We start from the raw sequence: 18145 nt of genomic DNA, 5'->3' as shown, positions 1-18145 counted from the left end.
CAGAAACGATGGACAAACGAACGAACGAACGAATAAATGCATGAATTAATGAAACGTAAGAAAATGAAATCGGACAGAGAAAACATAGAAATCTTTTTCTTTTTCTTTTTTTTTCTTTTTTTTTGTTTGTTTGTTTGTTTGTCCTCTGCTTTCAACCATCATTATCCAGATCAGGAGTACACACATCTGTCATGTCACACGGCACACAGACCTGTCCTTATCTTTATAACGAAGTCACTTGTATTTCTCCACTTGAAAAAGACTCTCTCTCTCTCTCTCTCTCTCTCTCTCTCTCTCTCTCTCTCTCTCTCTCTCTCTCTTTAGCTTTATTCCCTCTTTTGGGCGAGGGCTGGATGTAAAAAAAAAGTATGTTACTTGCTTATCTATTACCCTCGATAATAAAGATTCTGTGTGTGTGTGTGTGTGTGTGTGTGTGTGTGTGTGTGTGTGTGTGTGTGTGTGTGTGTGTGTGTGTGTGTGTGTGTGTGTGTGTGTGTGAGTCTGTCTACCGATCTATCTAGATATTTGTGTCTCATTCAGTGACTGTGCGTGTTGCAGGCTGTCCTCCTTTCAACTGTAACGTTGACTGCGGTCTGAGCGGTTACAAGGTGGATGACAACAACTGTCTGGTGTGCCAGTGCGAGGAGTAGACCATCACTTCATGTAGAATCATAAGAAAGAATAGATTAATAAATAGATAAGTAGATAGGAAGAAGAAGAAGAATTTGTCTACATTGCTTCCAAAAACACTGTACATATTACATTAGAATACTGATTCGATAGAATACACACACACACACACACACACACACACACACACACACACACACACACACACACACACACCACGCACACACACACACACACACACACACACACACACACACACACACACACACTTTAACAGAATCAGAGACGTAGAGATGTAAACTTACGTAGCAAGCTTCAGTCTTAAAACGAAAGGTAGTAATCAACCATCCTTCATGGTGGCGTTCTGTGTACACTGATGATGAAAATAAAAGTAAAGTCACTGCTGTTCACTGAGTCAAAGTGTTCTTCACATATGGATTCTACAGTGTGCATGTCAGTGCTTGCCCACACAGGGCACAAACACGCGCGCAGGCACGCACGCACACACACGAACACACACACACACACACACACACACACACACACACACACACACACACACACACACATGAACAGGCTACGTTAGATTTTCAGCAATACGTCATCATGTTTATCAAAGAAACTTTAATTAAACGACATGGTAAAAAGATATGTTGCTGGAGGCCTTCTAAAAGTCCCTGAAACAGTAAACACCATTGCTGTTATTTTGAAATCTACAAGTACAGCCTAAAGACTGAATATACATTGCTAGTGACATACTGAAATTCCCTGGAATAATAAACACCATTGCTATTATTCTGAAATCTGCAGCTATAACCACATTGGGAAAAAGACACTTCAACCACATTGGGAAAAAGACTCATTTCAATCGTTTTCCATTTGAACTCACAGCCGTCAGGTCAGTAACATTGGAAGAACCTAGGCCTGTGGAAATATATGTTCCATTCTAACACACACACACACACACACACACACACACACACACACACACACACACACACACACACACACACACACACTAATTGCTATTATACAAGCTCTGAACTACTTAGTGAGCCATCAAATAGTTTTCTCAAAAGTAGCATTCTTTGTTGATTCCAAATCAGTACTTTATGCTCAAAAATTATTTAGCCTTGAAACAAGACCTGACTTAGTTACTGAGGCAAATCATTTGGTACATTGTTTGAGGATTAAAGGGACTGAGGTCAATTTTTGTTGAGTGCCTTCTCATGTGGGCATTCATGGCAATGAAACTGCTGATAAAGCAGTTAAAAGAGGAGCACAAGATTCAGAAAAATCGACAAAAATATATGTCCGTCTTTCCGTAAAAGAAGCATACATTATTCCCCGAGAATATTATTAAAGAAAAGATACCGAATCCATCAGCTTGCTGTACAAGATTGATAACCTCTACTTTCTTTCGTATAAAACTTGATGCGCTGAAGATAATTGCATGTTAGTTATGTAGTTTTGGTAGTTTTCTCCCTTTTCTCTTTTCCTCTCCCCCCCCCCCCCCCCCCCCCCCCCCCCCCCCTTTTTTTTTTTTTTTTTTTTTCGTCTAATATCACTGATAGTGAAAAGATGCTAAACTTAAGAACGAACACACACACACAGTCTGCTGTTAGGAATGCTTCTTCTTGCACTCATCCTGGAGTTAAACCTGTGCGCACTACAGACTGTTATAGCTTTTACTGATTTTTTTTTATCTATCCTACAAAAGACTGGTTTTTGGACCAGCACAAAAACAAGCTCCTGCATAAATTGGAATATTCCATCTTGTTGTATGCACTCGAAACTGGGATACTTGCAGTGGATATGGAAAAAAAGTGTTCAAGCCATGGAAATGATGTGTCATCACAAGATACTAAACATCAGATGAATCGATCAGATCTCCAATGACTAAGTACACCACACCATCAACCAGCACCTTGGGCCACGTGAAGATCTGGTGACATCAGTCAATAAAGAGAACTACGTTGAGAAGGCCATGGAACTGTTGAGGGAGAAAGATGGAGGGGAAGAAAAAAACAAAAGAGGGGCTTTCAACACTGCAGGAAGGACGGAGAAAGGGTGGGGAGGGGAGGGGTTGATGGGTTGGGGGATAGGGGTGGGGCATCCCAGGCTTTGACATACAACAAACAGACCTGGAGGAGTTTGGTGAATATCTTCAGGGCGGCATTTTATTGACTCTTCACAAGGCCACAGGAGAAGCAGAAGAAGAAAAAGCGGCACGGCCCTCAAGACTCACTTGTGATACACACTTAATTAAAGAAAAATTATAGTAATAAACTTTTCTTTGAATTAGTTTCTTGAAATGTGTTCTGTATTTGTTATTATAATCATATAAAGCTTCGCGTTTCAAAAGAATAAGTTAATAAAGATAAATTAAGTAAAGACTTCAAAGCAGACTGAACCATTGATGTTCGGGGCTAGAATGAGTGGTTTTTATACAGTGCGCTAACACGGGTCTAACGATAACGTAAAATAATATTATCTGAGCATGTTATGTTAGTGGAATAAATCGACAACAGTAATCGAAGTGATAACGCCGTTTAAATCATGTTAATTTGGTATATCTTGGGCATTTCAGGATTTCTTTCAAGTCCAAGGTAAAGGACACGTTCCCATCACCTCAAACACACTGTGTAATATGTGTCCGTTTTGGGGGTGTTTTTTTTTGTTTTTTTTTATAGATCTGCAGAGATCCGTGTTCAACAAGCTTCAGTTTATTACACTCACTGAGAAACTACGACACCGTCCGTTCAATTTCTCTTTTCTAGTTAATTCAGTATCCACTTTAAAACATTCATATGCAGTAAACACGTGGATGGTTATCTAAGATATCACATTGATTCAGCCGCAAAGGAGACGTTGCCATCGCGTCTGGCTTTGCAACATGTTTTGTCAATATCTGTACAGACAAGTCTAGACAAGGCTGACCTTAACTCAGTGAAACGGTAAATTCCATTTTTCTTTTTTTTTTTTTGATACTAGTTAATTCAGTGTCCACTTTTGAATATCCATATGCAGTAAACACGTCAATAATGTAGTTAGTGTCACTCTGTCCTGTCCAGAATTTGTATTTCATTGTTTTTTAACTGTGAACAAGAAAGGAGAGGTCACGGCGTCTTCTTACCAGACATAGCCTGGCTTCTGGAAAGGGGTAACAGTGTTTTCGGAATCCAGAACCAGCATCAACGAAATAAACCGTTCATAATTCGGAAATGCGGCTAAATTTGGGAGACATAACACTTATTATTGGTATTGCTGTGAAGATTTCTTTCCTACTATGTAAGAGTCAGTTTTGGTATTGGCAGAGAAAGTATTTCCAGAGTAAAACGGCAATGTTAAAGTTTACCACGGATACACACACACACACACACACACACACACACACACACACACACACACACACACACACACACACACACACACACACACACACACACACACACACACACACACACACACACACACACACACACACACACACACACACAAACCGAACACCGTTTTATCACACTTTATTTAAACAAGTGAGTCAAAAACATATATATATGTACATGTAAAATATCCTTGAATTCATTTAGCCCCAAAACCATTGTCATTTATGGTTTCTGACACCGTCAATCAAACGAATTGTTTCGTACCCACACAAAATATTTTCAGAGTAAATGAGATGAAATTTACTTTACGATTCTGAAAATAAGTTTGTGTCAATACCAGAAATAAATGTGTGTGTGTGTGTGTGTGTGTGTGTGTGTGTGTGTGTGTGTGTGTGTGTGTGTGTGTGAGCGTGCACGTGTGTGTGTGTGCGTGTATGTCTGTACACATGTGCACACGCACACACGAACATACACACGTTATATCATTTTGATCCAAAAACGTTTCACTTCATTTTTCGTATTCTGATAAATTTTTGCCTACAGCTGTTTATGGGCTGAATATTTCATGGGCTCACCTCCTTCAGGTGTCATTTCACAAATGCGCAGTTGGGATCACTGTTCAGTTTATTTGACCACCATTGCTGGTGTATTATTTCTCAGGTCTGTTAAACAAACAACAACAACAACACACACACACACACACACACACACACACACACACACACACACACACACGTTCAATATTGTCAAGTGCTTTTTGAAACAGACCTAAGATAAGCACTGATCACGACATGGAAAATTATCAATACCCACACTGATTTTCTGTTCTCGTGACCTACTAAAGGTATGGCCTTATTTGCATATGGAACAAACAGCATAACTTCCCTTGTTCTTGTGAAGAAAAGATCACTTCCCTTCAGACAACCGTCCATTGTGTGTCCGTTTTCAAGATGCTTCGAGTTTTCGTTTTTCTGTGTATCGTTGCTTCAGGTAGGTTTCACGACTCACTGATTATTTACAGTGTGATTTGCTAATGATGTAGGCAGAGGAAAGTTAAGTAAGTTCCATTCTTCATTTCAGGGATGGACTACATACAGGTATATTAAGGTACTTAACTGCTTTTCATACTAATCATGTTCCAGCCGACCTTAAGAGCCATCTTGGCGCTGAAGTCTGGAGATCGTGCAGACCACACCATGTGCTAGAGTCTCTTATCAAGGTACTGCTTGTTGACCAAGACGCAGTGAGGATGACAAATCTTGTCCATCGAAAGAAAGCCTTCAGATGTCATGCAGGACATGCAGATTTGCTCTGCCCTGCAGTGTGATTCCTCTGCATACCATGATGAAGCCACCAGCTTGTGAGCCCTGATAGGCGACGTACTGGTTGGTGAAACACTTGTTCTGGTATCTCCAAACTCAGTTGTCTGGGTCCGACACAATCTCTGATTCTTTGAATGCAACGGGGATCCATTCAGCCACCGTCCAAGAGACACGTTCCCTTGCCTAGGTCATCATTTACTGGTCGTTGCACGTTCCCTTGCCTAGGTCATCATTTACTGGTCGTTGCACGTTCCCTTGCCTAGGTCATCATTTATTGAACGTTGTACGTTCCCTTGCCTAGGTCGTCATTTACTGAACGTTGCATCAGCTCAAAAGAACTCGGATCACCGAGACTTTGGAGCACAGGCCAACTTCGTGTTGTTCTAACATTTTAACTCACTCAGTACGGCCAGTCCTCTCTTCTCCTCTACACAGACCCCTCGGATGTCCGGTAGGTGTCTGAATGACCCAACCTTTAGCTTCCGTCGTCAGAACTGTGGTATTCTTTGTCAACATTCACCTCTTCAGTATAAGAGCGTTCCGCTTGTAATATTTTGATGATGGTAATTGGGGTGAAACGCTGTTAACGTCGTCTCTTTCGCCGTTCGTATGGAGAGAGTTAAAAGGAAATACGAATCCCAGTCACATTAGAAAGAATGACAAGAAATGTGTTACCTCTCTGAGAAGTGATGTCTATTCCACCACTATTTGTCACCGTGGTTCAGCATCGACTCACAAACAGAAGCGTTCAGCACACTGATCCCGCTGACTGTCTCCTTTTCGGTGAACAAATTAATAGTGTTTATAGTGGAGAAAATCTATTTTCTGCACAATCATGGCTTGCGAAAAAGCTAATGTCGTAAATCTTTAATGCATCAATATTATAGACACATGCTTGATAGGTCTGGAATGACATTTATTCTTTTATTTATACATATATACGCTTTCACACACACACACACACACACACACACACACACACACACACACACACACACACACACACATACATTGATGTATTTATGTATGTATGTATATATGTATATGAATGAAAGGTAAGTGATCGGCTAAACAAATTTTAAATGATTTATGATAAAACATCTGGTACCCCGAATTGTGATCTTACTCCTGAACATCGAGTACCATCAAAGGTTTATTTCTTTTTGTGTGTTTGTTGTTGGGTGTTTTGTTTTGTTTATCTAATCGAACCTACAATATACAAAGCAATGAATGGTTAATAACATTCTTCTTCTGGAAATCCACATGCTCCTACCAGTGTGCCTCGCCGTCAGTGTCAACGACTGTCCGGCCAGCCTCCCCAGAAACCAATACCTGAGGGCCTTCGGCAACAGATGTTACCAGTTCGTGCTGGAACAAATTCGAGAGTTTGATGCCGCGGAGAGAGAATGCAGGGCCAGAGGCGGCCATCTGGTCACCATCCGCAACCTTGCTGTCCAGTCCTTCCTGTACAATACCCTGAGACAGGACTTTCGTTATCTTGGTATTGTGTGGATCGGGTTGTCGGATCAGGAGTCTGAGGGTGACTTCGTGTGGGTGGACGGTCAGTGATTGGAATCTCCCTCCATCTCTCTCCCTCTCTCTCTCTCTCTCTCGCTCCCTCTCTCTCTCTCTCTCTCTCTCTTTCGCTTTCACATACCCCTTTGCAATTATTCATTTGCTATTTGTCTGTCTTCTATCTGTGATTCTTAACTAGTTATCCATCTGTCTGTCAGTGTCTATCTGTCTCTGTCTCTGTCTCTGTCTCTCTCTCTCTCTCTCTCTCTCTCTCTCTCTCGCTTTACAAACCCTTTTGTGATTACTCATTTACTATTTTTCTGTCTTCTAACTATTAATCTCTGTCAATGTCTCTTTGTTGCTTTGTCTTTCTTTCTGTCTCTCTCTCTCTCTCTCTCTCTCTCTCTCTCTCTCTCTCTCTCTCTCTCTCTCTCTCTCTCTCTCTCTCTCTCGTTTTAGAACAACGGCAGGTGTGTAAGTCGGCCAAAGTGCTAATGTCTTCACCGTTGGAAAATAAAGATTCATTCATTCATTCATTCATTCATTCATTCATTCATTCACTCTCTCTCTCTCTCTCTCTCTCTCTCTCTCTCTCTCTCTCTCTCTCTCTCTCTCTCTCTCTCTCTCTCTGGCTCATTCCCTATGTCAGTCCCTAAATTAATGTTTTGGGTTCGTGATTTCCTGTATGAATATGCCTCTATAATTTATTACTGTATTGTGTAAGGCAGACACACTCAGTGTGAGAACCAGATGTACGAAGATGTATAAAGATGTAAATATGTTGTATGTGTAGACGATCTATAGTAGAGTGCGTGTATGTGTGTATGTGTGTGTGTGTGTGTGTGTGTGGCTGTCTGTCTGTCTGTCTATCTGTGTGTGTGTGTGTGTGTGTGTGTGTGTGTGTGTGTGTGTGTGTGTTTCTTTTGTGTGCGTGCGTGTGTGTTTGTGAATACATGTGTTTGTCTTCCTGTCTGTGGTTGTGAGTGTTCCTTTGAGCAAACTATTCATGATTCTCATTTCTCAAAATCACAAAATGTCAACGAATCCGTTTTAGAATCATTTCAGACATTTAGAAATAAATAGGTCTTTTGTTCTTCCCACCTATTTCTTTTCTCCATTATTTTAAGTGCTGTTTAACACGACAGCTAACCCACACAGGCTCTCCGGCACAATTCACGTTCTGGGCATGGAACCAGCCTGGCAGCATTCTGGGCAGTTTCCAGAACTGTGTGGCCATGGACGTCTATCACGGGGGCAAGTGGCACGTCTCTAGATGTTCTGACGGACTCGTTTCCAATCATCACGAGAAATTTGTCTGTGAATTCCGTGAGTGTAATATATATTTCCGTGTATATATGTGTGTGCACGCGTGCGCATGTAGTAGTTTGTGTGTGTGTGTGTGTGTGTGTGTGTGTGTGTGTGTGTCCTCTGCTGTTCTGATGGTCATAGTCGGACTGAACTGACTATCATACATGTGTGTGTGTGTGAAACAGAAAGATGCCGACAGACAGTCTTCCGTTTCACATAGCGTTTAATGGCGCTGTTGTCACACCGCTCATTTGATGAGGTGAATACTTACAATAGCGCCTATGCTCGGTAGAGACCAAGCTCTAAGCGCTTTACAAACGCGGAAGTATTTGCACAACAGGCTGCCTACATGGTTAGAGCCGACTGACAGCTGCCGTTGGGCGCTCATCGTTCGTTTTCCATGTCATTCAGTCAAGTTTCAGTCACGCGCACATACATACTCATAGTCATACTGCATGCTGGATATGTTCTTGTTTCCATAACGCACCGAACGCTGACATGGATTACAGGATCTTTAACGTGCGTATTTGATCTCCTGCTTGCGTAAAGACACGAAGGGTGTTCAAGCACTAGAAGGTCTGCGCATATGTTTACTGGGAGATCGAGAAAATCTCCACCCTTTACCAACCAGGCATCGTTACTGAGATTCGAGTCCAGCGCTTTAATCACTAGGTTATTGCGCCTCAAACCACAAGAGAGAACCTATTTCTGGATAGCTCCTTCTGCTAGAACAGGGCAAGGACTACAGCATGGTGTTGGTGATCAGTGAGAGCGACAGTGAAGTTATTGACAGCCATTTGGGCTGGACACTTCCTGATCAGTGAAAGTGGTGATGAAGTTATTGACTATCATTTGGGTTGGACACTTCCTGATCAGTGAAAGTGGTGATGAAGTCATTGACAGCCATTTGGGCTGGACACTTCCTGATCAGTGAAAGTGGTGATGAAGTTTCTAACCATCATTTGGGATGGACACTTCCTAATCAGTGAAAGTGGTGATGAAGTTATTGACTATCATTTGGGATGGACACTTCCTGATCAGTGAAAGCGGTGATGAAGTTTCTGACTATCATTTGGGATGGACACTTCCTGATCAGTGGAAGTGGTGATGAAGTTATTGACTATCATTTGGGATGGACACTTCCTAATCAGTGAAAGCGGTGATGAAGTTATTGACTATCATTTGGGCTGGACACTTCCTGATCAGTGAAAGTGGTGATGAAGTTTCTGACTATCATTTGGGATGGACACTTCCTGATCAGTGAAAGTGGTGATGAAGTTATTGACTATCATTTGGGATGGACACTTCCTGATCAGTGAAAGTGGTGATGAAGTTTCTATCATTTGTGGCTGGATCATTTGGGCTGGACACTTCCTGATCAGTGAAAGTGGTGATGAAGTTTCTGACTATCATTTGTGGTTGCACACTTCCTGATCAGTGAAAGTGGTGATGAAGTTTCTATCATTTGTGGTTGCACACTTCCTGATAAGACTGTACACTACCTCATATGGTGTATCACGGCGACTGCCAGGCCCGAGAGATACAGACACTGGCAGGCTCGTCAGAAAAATGAAGAAACACAAAGGATACATCCATGATATGACTGCTTGCTGCCAGTCATCGCAGCTGACCCATCACTCACTCAACTGTGGGGAAGACCTGGCTGGAGTTATGAAATCCAACAATGATAAAAGAGGCTTTCTTATTGAGATCGGATACATATACACACCCATAACATGGAGGAGAATCGACTGCTAGCCCCCAGTCTTCCTTGTTGAACCGTAGTTCACTCAGCAAAAAGCCCACACTGATATAACAGGGACTGAATGGGATCCTATCTGTAGCTCACTCAGCAAAAAGCCCACAGTGATATAACAGGGACTGAATGGGATCCTATCTGTAGCTCACTCGGCAAAAAGCCCACAGTGATATAACAGGGACTGAATGGGATCCTATCCGTAGCTCACTCAGCAAAAAGCCCACAGTGATATAACAGGGACTGAATGGGATCCTATCTGTAGCTCACTCAGCAAAAAGCCCACAGTGATATAACAGGGACTGAATGGGATCCTATCCGTAGCTTCACAGTCTACGTGTGGTTTGCTCGTGCGCTGATTGCGCGTGTCTGTGGGCTGTTCCCTTTCTCGCACGTCTCTTAATACTGAAGCGTGCGTGTGTGTGCGTGCGTGCGTGCATGCGTGCGTGTGTGCGTGTGTGTGTGTGTGTGTGTGTGTGACTTTTCACAGCTCTTGTGTCGGGCACAACTCCGGCGATAACCTCGCCACCCACAACCCAACCCCAACCACCCGCCACCACCACACCACAGACCACCCCTGCCCCACCTACCACCACCACCCCCAAAGCCACGACGCCGCAGCAGAAAACGACTGTGGCACCCGAGCAGAGCACAACAGGGACACCTACATCCACTACCCCTTTTGGAGGTTCCACTGGCTTTGGGTTGAAATAATTGTTATCATCATTCTTGTTGCAGTAATGAAAATAGCTGAAGCAGCAGCAGCATTGGTGACAAAAGCAATTTTGTTATTGCTATCGTTATCTGTTTATGTGATATTATTATATCGTCATAACTGTTATTGTTTTTATAATTGTTGTTTTCCATTCTGAAGTTGCTGTTGTTGTTGTCATAGCTTTTAAGGTTAAGGCTCTCAAGAAACGAAGGACAGAACGATCTAAGGAAGGAAGGAACGAAGAACGAATGAAATGCAGAAAAAGCTAAATCAGACAAGATGAAACAAATGAAATCTAGTTCACCCTTTGTTTGTAGCCACCGTTATCCAGGTCAGCAGTACACAAACCCGTCATCTCACACAGCACGCAGACCTGTCCTTATCTTTATAACAGTCACTTTTTCTTTTATCACTTCAAAATAATCCTCGTAACATAACGGTTTATACCTCTGATACCAGTAACGATGCCACTGAACTTCCATTGATATGAGTATATATATGTTCAGTAAAACATTCGTATTCGAAATTATATGTGTGTACTCTCTCTCTCTCTCTCTCTCTCTCTCTCTCTCTCTCTCTCTCTCTCTCTCTCTGATTGTTTTTCTGTCCGTGCTTATTCCTCTTCCCTCATTCAAACAATTCCCGTTCTTCTTGTCCTTCTCTCTATCTATCGACCGATCTATATATCTATCATTTTCTTTATTTCTAATTACCTATTCACCTAGCTAGATAACTGGCTATTTCTCTATATTTTACAGTGACGATACGTGTTACAGGCTGTCCTACTTTCAACTGTAACCTTGACTGCGGTCTGAGCGGTTACAAGGTGGATGACAACAACTGTCTGGTGTGCCAGTGCGAGGAGTAGACCATCACTTCTTGCAGAATGATATCAATGAAAATAAAAAGCATTTCCAAACCATCCTTTATGATGACTTTCTGTGTACATGTGAACTTTTTGTGAAGCATTGCAGTTTAAGGAGTTAAATTGTTCATTGATCCTACAGTTTGCATGTGAGCGCACGCCTGCACGGGCGCCAACACACGCGTGCACACATACACCCACCCGCACATATGCACACACCCGCATCCACATACTCATCAACTCATATGAAAAGGCTACGTTATATCTTCAAGCACACGTCATAAAGTCTATCGATTTTTTTTTTTTTCAAGCGACATACATGACGGGTAGCCTACTAAAAGTCCCTGGAACAATGATCACCACTGTTATAATTCTGAAATCTACAATCATTACCAAAACAGGAAAAGAATCGCGTCATGTGCTTCATTTTAATCATTTCCGGTGTGAAGGCACAGCCATGAATCACGTTGGAAGAACACGCAGCCCGTAGGCCAAGGGAAATAGATTTGTTTGCATCTGAGATCCCGTCCCTGCACCTATACTCTCTGCTGTTGGGATTGAACACTTCTTGTATACATCCTGGTGTTTTCCTGAGCGCTATACAAACTGTTTATGGCTTTGAATGTTTCCTCTGTACAAGCCTGTTCTCGCCTTAATCTTCAAATCTATCCAGCAAGAGTTTTTTTGGTTGTTTTTTGTTGTTGTTGTTGTTTTTTCCTTTGCAACCAGTTCATACGGACTGAAGGCTCCAATGTCACATCAATATTAAGGCGTGTAGACCTGATGAGGCCTTTCGCCCGCTGGAAGTTGGGGAGAAAGGGAGAATCCGCACATTTGAGTATTTTCCAATATTGAGTGCGCATTGCTTGTCAGTTCATAAGTTTTTAACGTATTCACTGTTCCTTGGGAAACAACATATTGTGGCATTTTTTTCCAAACATTTGTTACCCAGTTAATCTAAACATAAATGTGCGAATCTGAAAGTTTTAACTGAAACTTTACCAGTTTGTAGGAATGTCCTCTTGTAACAGTGTTCTGATTCAATGTAAACAAAGAATATATCGTTCTACTGTCATATAATCCATGAGTTATTTCATACATCTCTATGAAATCACCACGCAGTCTTCTATACTCAAAATTAGGTGACTGAAGTGTTTGCAGTCTATTTTCATAGTCCATATTAGCTAAGCCAATATTTCTTTTAGCAAATCTTCGTTGAATATTTTCAGTACTGTCTATATGTTTCACAAAGCCTGTATTCCAAACAACATTCCCATATTCCAAGACCAACCTGCCTAATGACTTAAATATTGGCCCCATAATGTTCTTACTTATGTGATAACAGGTTCCTCGGATTCGATGATCATTACGAAGAGGGTCAATTGCACTCCAAAGTGTTGAACCTTTCCTGACGGTTTTTGAAATAAATTTGTACTAAATTTTTAATGATGGGAATAGATTGGGTCGGCACACTAAAAAAAAAAAAAAAAAAAAGACTTATTAAAGAAAACGTAAATGGTTTCACATTCGACTCGCTAATTCAAGAATAGAATTCTTGAAGAAACGCAACTTTCTTTATCCTTGATGACACCTGCTGCAACATCTGCAGAAGAAAAGCTTTAAAATATTCGAGAATTTGCTCAACAGTTTTGAGTTTTTCTTGAAACATTCTTAAGCGTAAATTGTGAGAATATCAACTATAATAAATTTGATTAACAATTTACACCCTTGGGATATTCCTAGATTTTTAATTCAGATGATTTACTTGAACAAGGATTGACTGGGGAACGTATCTGCAGAAAACCATTGCAGAGACCCAGGCTTTGACACACGACCGACAGACCTGGAGGAATCTGCTGACTGCACAAAGTGGAGGGAGAAAAAGAGGATTAAGGAAGAGGAGGAGGAGGAGGAGGAACATCCAATCTGTGTTGCCACCAAAACAAATAAAATATTGTATTTAAATAGAAAAAGTATGTTGCAAATACCTTTACACAAATGCCTTGCTGCCTTTGCAATAAAATGGTCTTACTACATGCCTGTTATTGATCACATCTAAGTATAGTTATATCTAATGCTTCCGAAGTTCTTTTAAACTTACCAGAATGGTGCATGCATAGTTTGCCCTTTTTGTGTCCTGATTTCCGCTTTCTCTTATCTTTTCTCCTGGACAACGAAGTGGAGACGTGGCTTTTTACATGTAAGACTGATAGTGACAAAAAGAAATGTTCTACTTTATGTTCAGCCTCTCTCTCTCTCTCTCTCTCTCTCTCTCTCTCTCTCTCTCTCTCTCCAATCCCTTCTTGACTAGCCTCGAAGTTCATTCATCAACTGTCAATTTTACCCTCTTAAAGATACAGATCAATTTGAATACAATCTGAAATAGTTTAGCATTTGCGCGTTAATTCGTGATAACAGAATGGAATATGAATATATCTGAGTGCTTCTGGATTTCTTCCATGAGCGTGTGGAGAAGGGAGATGGAATGAAAGACCACGTCGATATTTCCCGAGACCATATTATTCAAAGGAGACGATGCAGTCCGCTGAATTTTATACAGAGATTGGTTTGTGAAAAGACCGCATCGCTTAGTGCATTATGTCCATGAACGATCATCAAAAAGAACAGAACTACTTGCCTTTCGGGTGTGGATCACCAGCATTAAATGTTTCCTACTACAAACAGAACAGGTAAGTCCACATGGGAAAATGCAGCTGCTGTTGCATATGAGGTGTATGAAGGATTTCAAAGAAAAGAAGAAACACTAGCAGTAGCAATCGACCTTGAAGATGCCCACAATAAAGTTCAGTTTGCGCACCTCATGGAGCTGCCACTAAGGTATGGAGTAAGTTTGACACTGACAAGATGCATAGCAGCAGCGCTTCAGGAAAGAACCGTTGTCCTACGCCTCGGAGATTGGATGTCTGCACCTTCTAAACTATCCATGGGACTGCCACAAGGGTCTCTACTCTCTCCTGTCTTCTACAATGTCTACACGAAGGGCCTTGCAGACTTAAATAACAATGGAACAGCTCGGGTGCTTACTCTTGCGGGTGATGGCCTGGTCTTCAAAACTTCGAAAGATGCTCAGGAAAGAACTAAAGCCGTCCAGAAGCAACTAAACAATATTGCTCAATGGTGCAAAGACACAGGATCTTCCATCAATCCAGCGAAAGCCCAAACGTTGCTGTGCACCCTCAACAACAGAACCGCGAGCAAATCACCATCACCTGTGTCATTCGACGGGATTCAGATCGAGAAAACCGAATGCCTATGCTACTTAGGAATACACTTCGACAGAATGCTGACCTTCAGAAAACATACGGAAAATACTGTTCTCAAATGCAAAAAGGGCCTTTTAGTCTTAAAAGCAAAGGCAACCAAAGGTATTGAACAACGCCACCTCTTCCTGCTATACCAATCACTCGTCCTCAGTGTGATCGACTACGGTCTTTGGCTAACAACACCATCTCAAAGCAACCTCCTAAAATTAGAAAGAGTTCAAAATGAAGCTATGAGGCTGATCCTTGGAACAACAAAAGACACGCCCACGGAAACCATGCAATACCTGCTTGACCTTCCTTCAGTGCAGGCCAGAAACAAGTCAGAACAGGTTAAGACCTACTTCAAAGTATTAGAAAACCCTCAAAACCCACTGCATGACGCAGTCAAAGAACCAAAAGGCAGCCGTCTAGTACGAGGAAGATCATGGATGGGGCAAGCAGAAGACACAATCCAGCTAGTATGCCGACTACAAGACCTGAAAGAAACAAAAGAATGGGAGAAAAACCCCGAAAACCTCAACCATCTATTCAACACAGCCATTTCACCCACTCTAGGAAGACATTGTCGGGAATGGCCAGAGGGCAAAATTGATGCGGAAGTGAAGCTACTCATAGAAGAAAACAGTAAAGAAGAGGACATCATCATATACACAGATGACTCAGTCACCAAAGACCAGTCCGGTTGGGGATTCACTGCGAAACAAAATGGAAAAACAATTAGGGAAGAGAATGCTGCCTACAAAGTCACAACCTCCAGCCTAACGATGGAAGTTGAAGCTGTGACACATGCCCTCCAGTGGCTATCGTCCATCCATATGCCCGGAAACCACCATGCCATGATTCTAACCGACTCAATAATCCTCATACAGAAAACTGAAAGTGGAATGGGAAGCCCAGAGTGGCATAAGGCAAGGCGCAACTTTCAGATTAAAAAACTTACATGGTCATACTGCCCGGGACATGCAGGTGTTAAGGGAAATGAGCGAGCTGACAGACTTGCTGGTAACGCAACAACAACGAGCGACCTACATCTAGGAAAATCGGAAATCCTCAGAAAAGTCAAAGAATATCAAAAAGAACAGTTACAAGGCCATCACACCATCGATTGCCTCAAAGAAATAAAAACAGAGAGAGGGAGCGGCCGTATGTCTAGCATGAAAGGTAGAGCACGATGCTTTGCAAATCAAACAAATATTGGCATCATTTCCAAACCAACATTGCACAAATTTCTTCAAAACGGAACAGAGTCTCTGTGGGCTTTTCCAAATACAATAGACTGAGCAACACACTAGACGCCACGTTCTTGGCATCAGAGATCTTTTCCCATCCCTCTTGCGGACAATCAGTGGCAGCCTCTGTGCGTGTGTGTATGTGTGTGTTTGTGTGTATGTGTGGGTCTGTGTTTGAGTGCGTTTGTGCATGCGCGAGGGTGCAAGTGTACACAAGTGTCAGGAGAGTTCTGTGCACGTGCGTATGTGTGTGGGGGAGTATGAGGGGGGCGGGAGGGTGGGGGGCAGTGGATGAGGTATGTGTGTGTATGCATGCCTACACTGTGGGAGCAACGGAATATTGGAACGTGCGGGTGTGTATATACATATCTTTGTATATATGTGTGTGGGGTTGGGGGTAGGGGGTATGGGCGTATGTGTGTGTGTGTGCTTGTACAAGTAAGTGTTCATCTGTGTGTGTGTGTGTGTGTGTGTGTGTGTGTGTGTGTGTGTGTGTGTGTGTGTGCCGTGGAAGCTGCGATACGTAGCCTAGAAATGAGTGTGTGGAGGAGGGGGTAGAGGAGGTGCAGGGTAATGTGTGTGTGTGGGGGGGGGGGTGTATGTGTGTGTGTGTGTGTGTGTTGGATTTCGTGTGCGTTTGTGTGTATTTGACTGTGCTTTCGTGTCTGTGAAACTGCGTGTTTGGTGCATATCTGTTGCGCGCGCGCGCGTGTGTGTGTGTGTGTGTGTGTGTGTGTGTGTGTGTGTCTCCATGTTTTACATTTATGTGCTTATTTATCATAATTGTTGTCTTTTTTATTTATTTATTTATTGTCATTATTATTACTTTTTTATATTATAATTATTACTTATTTATTTATTTATGTACGCTTATATCTGACTTCATCACGTTTTTGCGTCTTATACATATTAGTAGTGTTAGTAGTTATTTTTTATGTATTTATCTATTATTTATTCACCCCTTTTTTTTCTTTTTCTTTTTTTTTTTCTCAAGGCCTGACTAAGTGCGTTGGGTTACGCTGCTGGTCAGGCATCTGCTTGGCAGATGTGGTGTAGCGTATATGGATTTGTCCGAACGCAGTGACGCCTCCTTGAGCTACTGAAACTGAAAAACTGAAACTACTACACACGTGCTTCTGATGTCATCACGAGAATATCACAAAGTGTTTTTTTTATCCGTTTTCTGAATGGATCAGTGAGAGAAAATCATTTGAGATTTTTTTTTTTTTAAAGATGGGTATGCATTCTGATAGACTCCGAAAATGAGTAGCAGTTACATTGGTGGTGTTTGTGCCGAAGATAAAGTGCAGAAAGAGGAACGAACAGGCTTGGACAACACAGTTTGTAGTTTTACAAGTGTGCACACCTCAGGTTACCCTGATTTTCCTATTTATATTCATAACAAGAGGAATCACACTAGATCCACGAAGGTTTTGCAATTACATAATTGTACTCTTCTGCAAATTGATATCCATTTCCCACAATAAATAACAACAATACATTCATGTTGAACCAGACCGATTTACAATCTGATATACCCTGACAAGGGCATGGTATCAGTTCAAAGCGTTGCAGTTCATTGATGGAAACTCAGGACGCCGGTAGGGCTAATCATGAAGGGAGTAAAGTTGTGAGACACCTTTCTGTTTATCTATGACTGGCGAGGAGGACAACAGCAACAACAGTGGTCTACGGGGAGGCAGTCTTGTTCTGAATCTGGATGAGAGGACTCTGGACTCTGTACGCTTTCTACCACTGGTAAGCAAGCCTGCTTTCTACCACTGGTAAGCAAGCCTGAATGATAGAAACACCCGCAATGTAGGTCATAGTTTGAACTCTCAAATGCGCATCCACGAAATATTTGGGTGACACCTGACTCGTGGTTGCAATCTTCCCAGATACGTCAACGCAGTATTAGATTAGATTTAAAAAAATCTTAGGCATACCAAAAAGAAAAAGGGTTATTTGTTATAGAATACTGCTATCTTGCTTTTGTGCGCACAGAGAGAGAGAGAGAGAGAGAGAGTTCATGATGTCTGATGCTTTTCAAAGTGGACCAAAGATAAGCACGTATCACGACACAGTTATCAATACCCACACTGATTTCCTGTTCACATGACCTATCAAATGTCTGA

General features: G+C 41.9%; 2 protein-coding genes across 2 annotated transcripts in view; both read left to right on the top strand.

Moving 5' to 3' along the window:
- LOC143287619 (uncharacterized) overlaps nucleotides 1–1035 on the top strand; it is a 9595-nt gene extending 8560 nt beyond the window's left edge. Inside the window, exon 5 of the mRNA XM_076595740.1 lies at nucleotides 559–1035. Within this exon, the coding sequence (XP_076451855.1) occupies nucleotides 559–650 (92 nt within the window). The 3' untranslated portion in view covers nucleotides 651–1035. The remainder of the gene's footprint in view (nucleotides 1–558) is intronic.
- A 3813-nt stretch (nucleotides 1036–4848) lies between these two features.
- On the top strand, nucleotides 4849–11556 carry LOC143287343 (lectin BRA-3-like). The gene is made up of 5 exons (XM_076595303.1): nucleotides 4849–5006; nucleotides 6615–6899; nucleotides 8012–8179; nucleotides 10408–10605; nucleotides 11409–11556. Exons 1-5 carry the CDS (start codon nucleotides 4967–4969, stop codon nucleotides 11498–11500), a joined length of 783 nt encoding a protein of 260 aa, XP_076451418.1. The 5' UTR covers nucleotides 4849–4966; the 3' UTR covers nucleotides 11501–11556.
- The last annotated feature ends 6589 nt before the right edge of the window (nucleotides 11557–18145 follow it).

This window comes from Babylonia areolata, chromosome 11 (genome assembly GCF_041734735.1).
Source record: "Babylonia areolata isolate BAREFJ2019XMU chromosome 11, ASM4173473v1, whole genome shotgun sequence".
NCBI classification, from domain to species: domain Eukaryota; kingdom Metazoa; phylum Mollusca; class Gastropoda; order Neogastropoda; family Buccinidae; genus Babylonia; species Babylonia areolata.
This window is presented reverse-complemented; position numbering and strand designations above follow the sequence as displayed.

Bases quoted from the DNA above. Each gene is read 5' to 3' on its own strand.
- LOC143287343 (XM_076595303.1), top strand. From the start codon at position 4,967: ATGCTTCGAGTTTTCGTTTTTCTGTGTATCGTTGCTTCAG. The intron at 6,900-8,011 runs GTCAGTGATTGG...TAACCCACACAG, and splicing joins TGACTTCGTGTGGGTGGACG to GCTCTCCGGCACAATTCACG. The intron at 8,180-10,407 runs GTGAGTGTAATA...GACTTTTCACAG, and splicing joins GAAATTTGTCTGTGAATTCC to CTCTTGTGTCGGGCACAACT.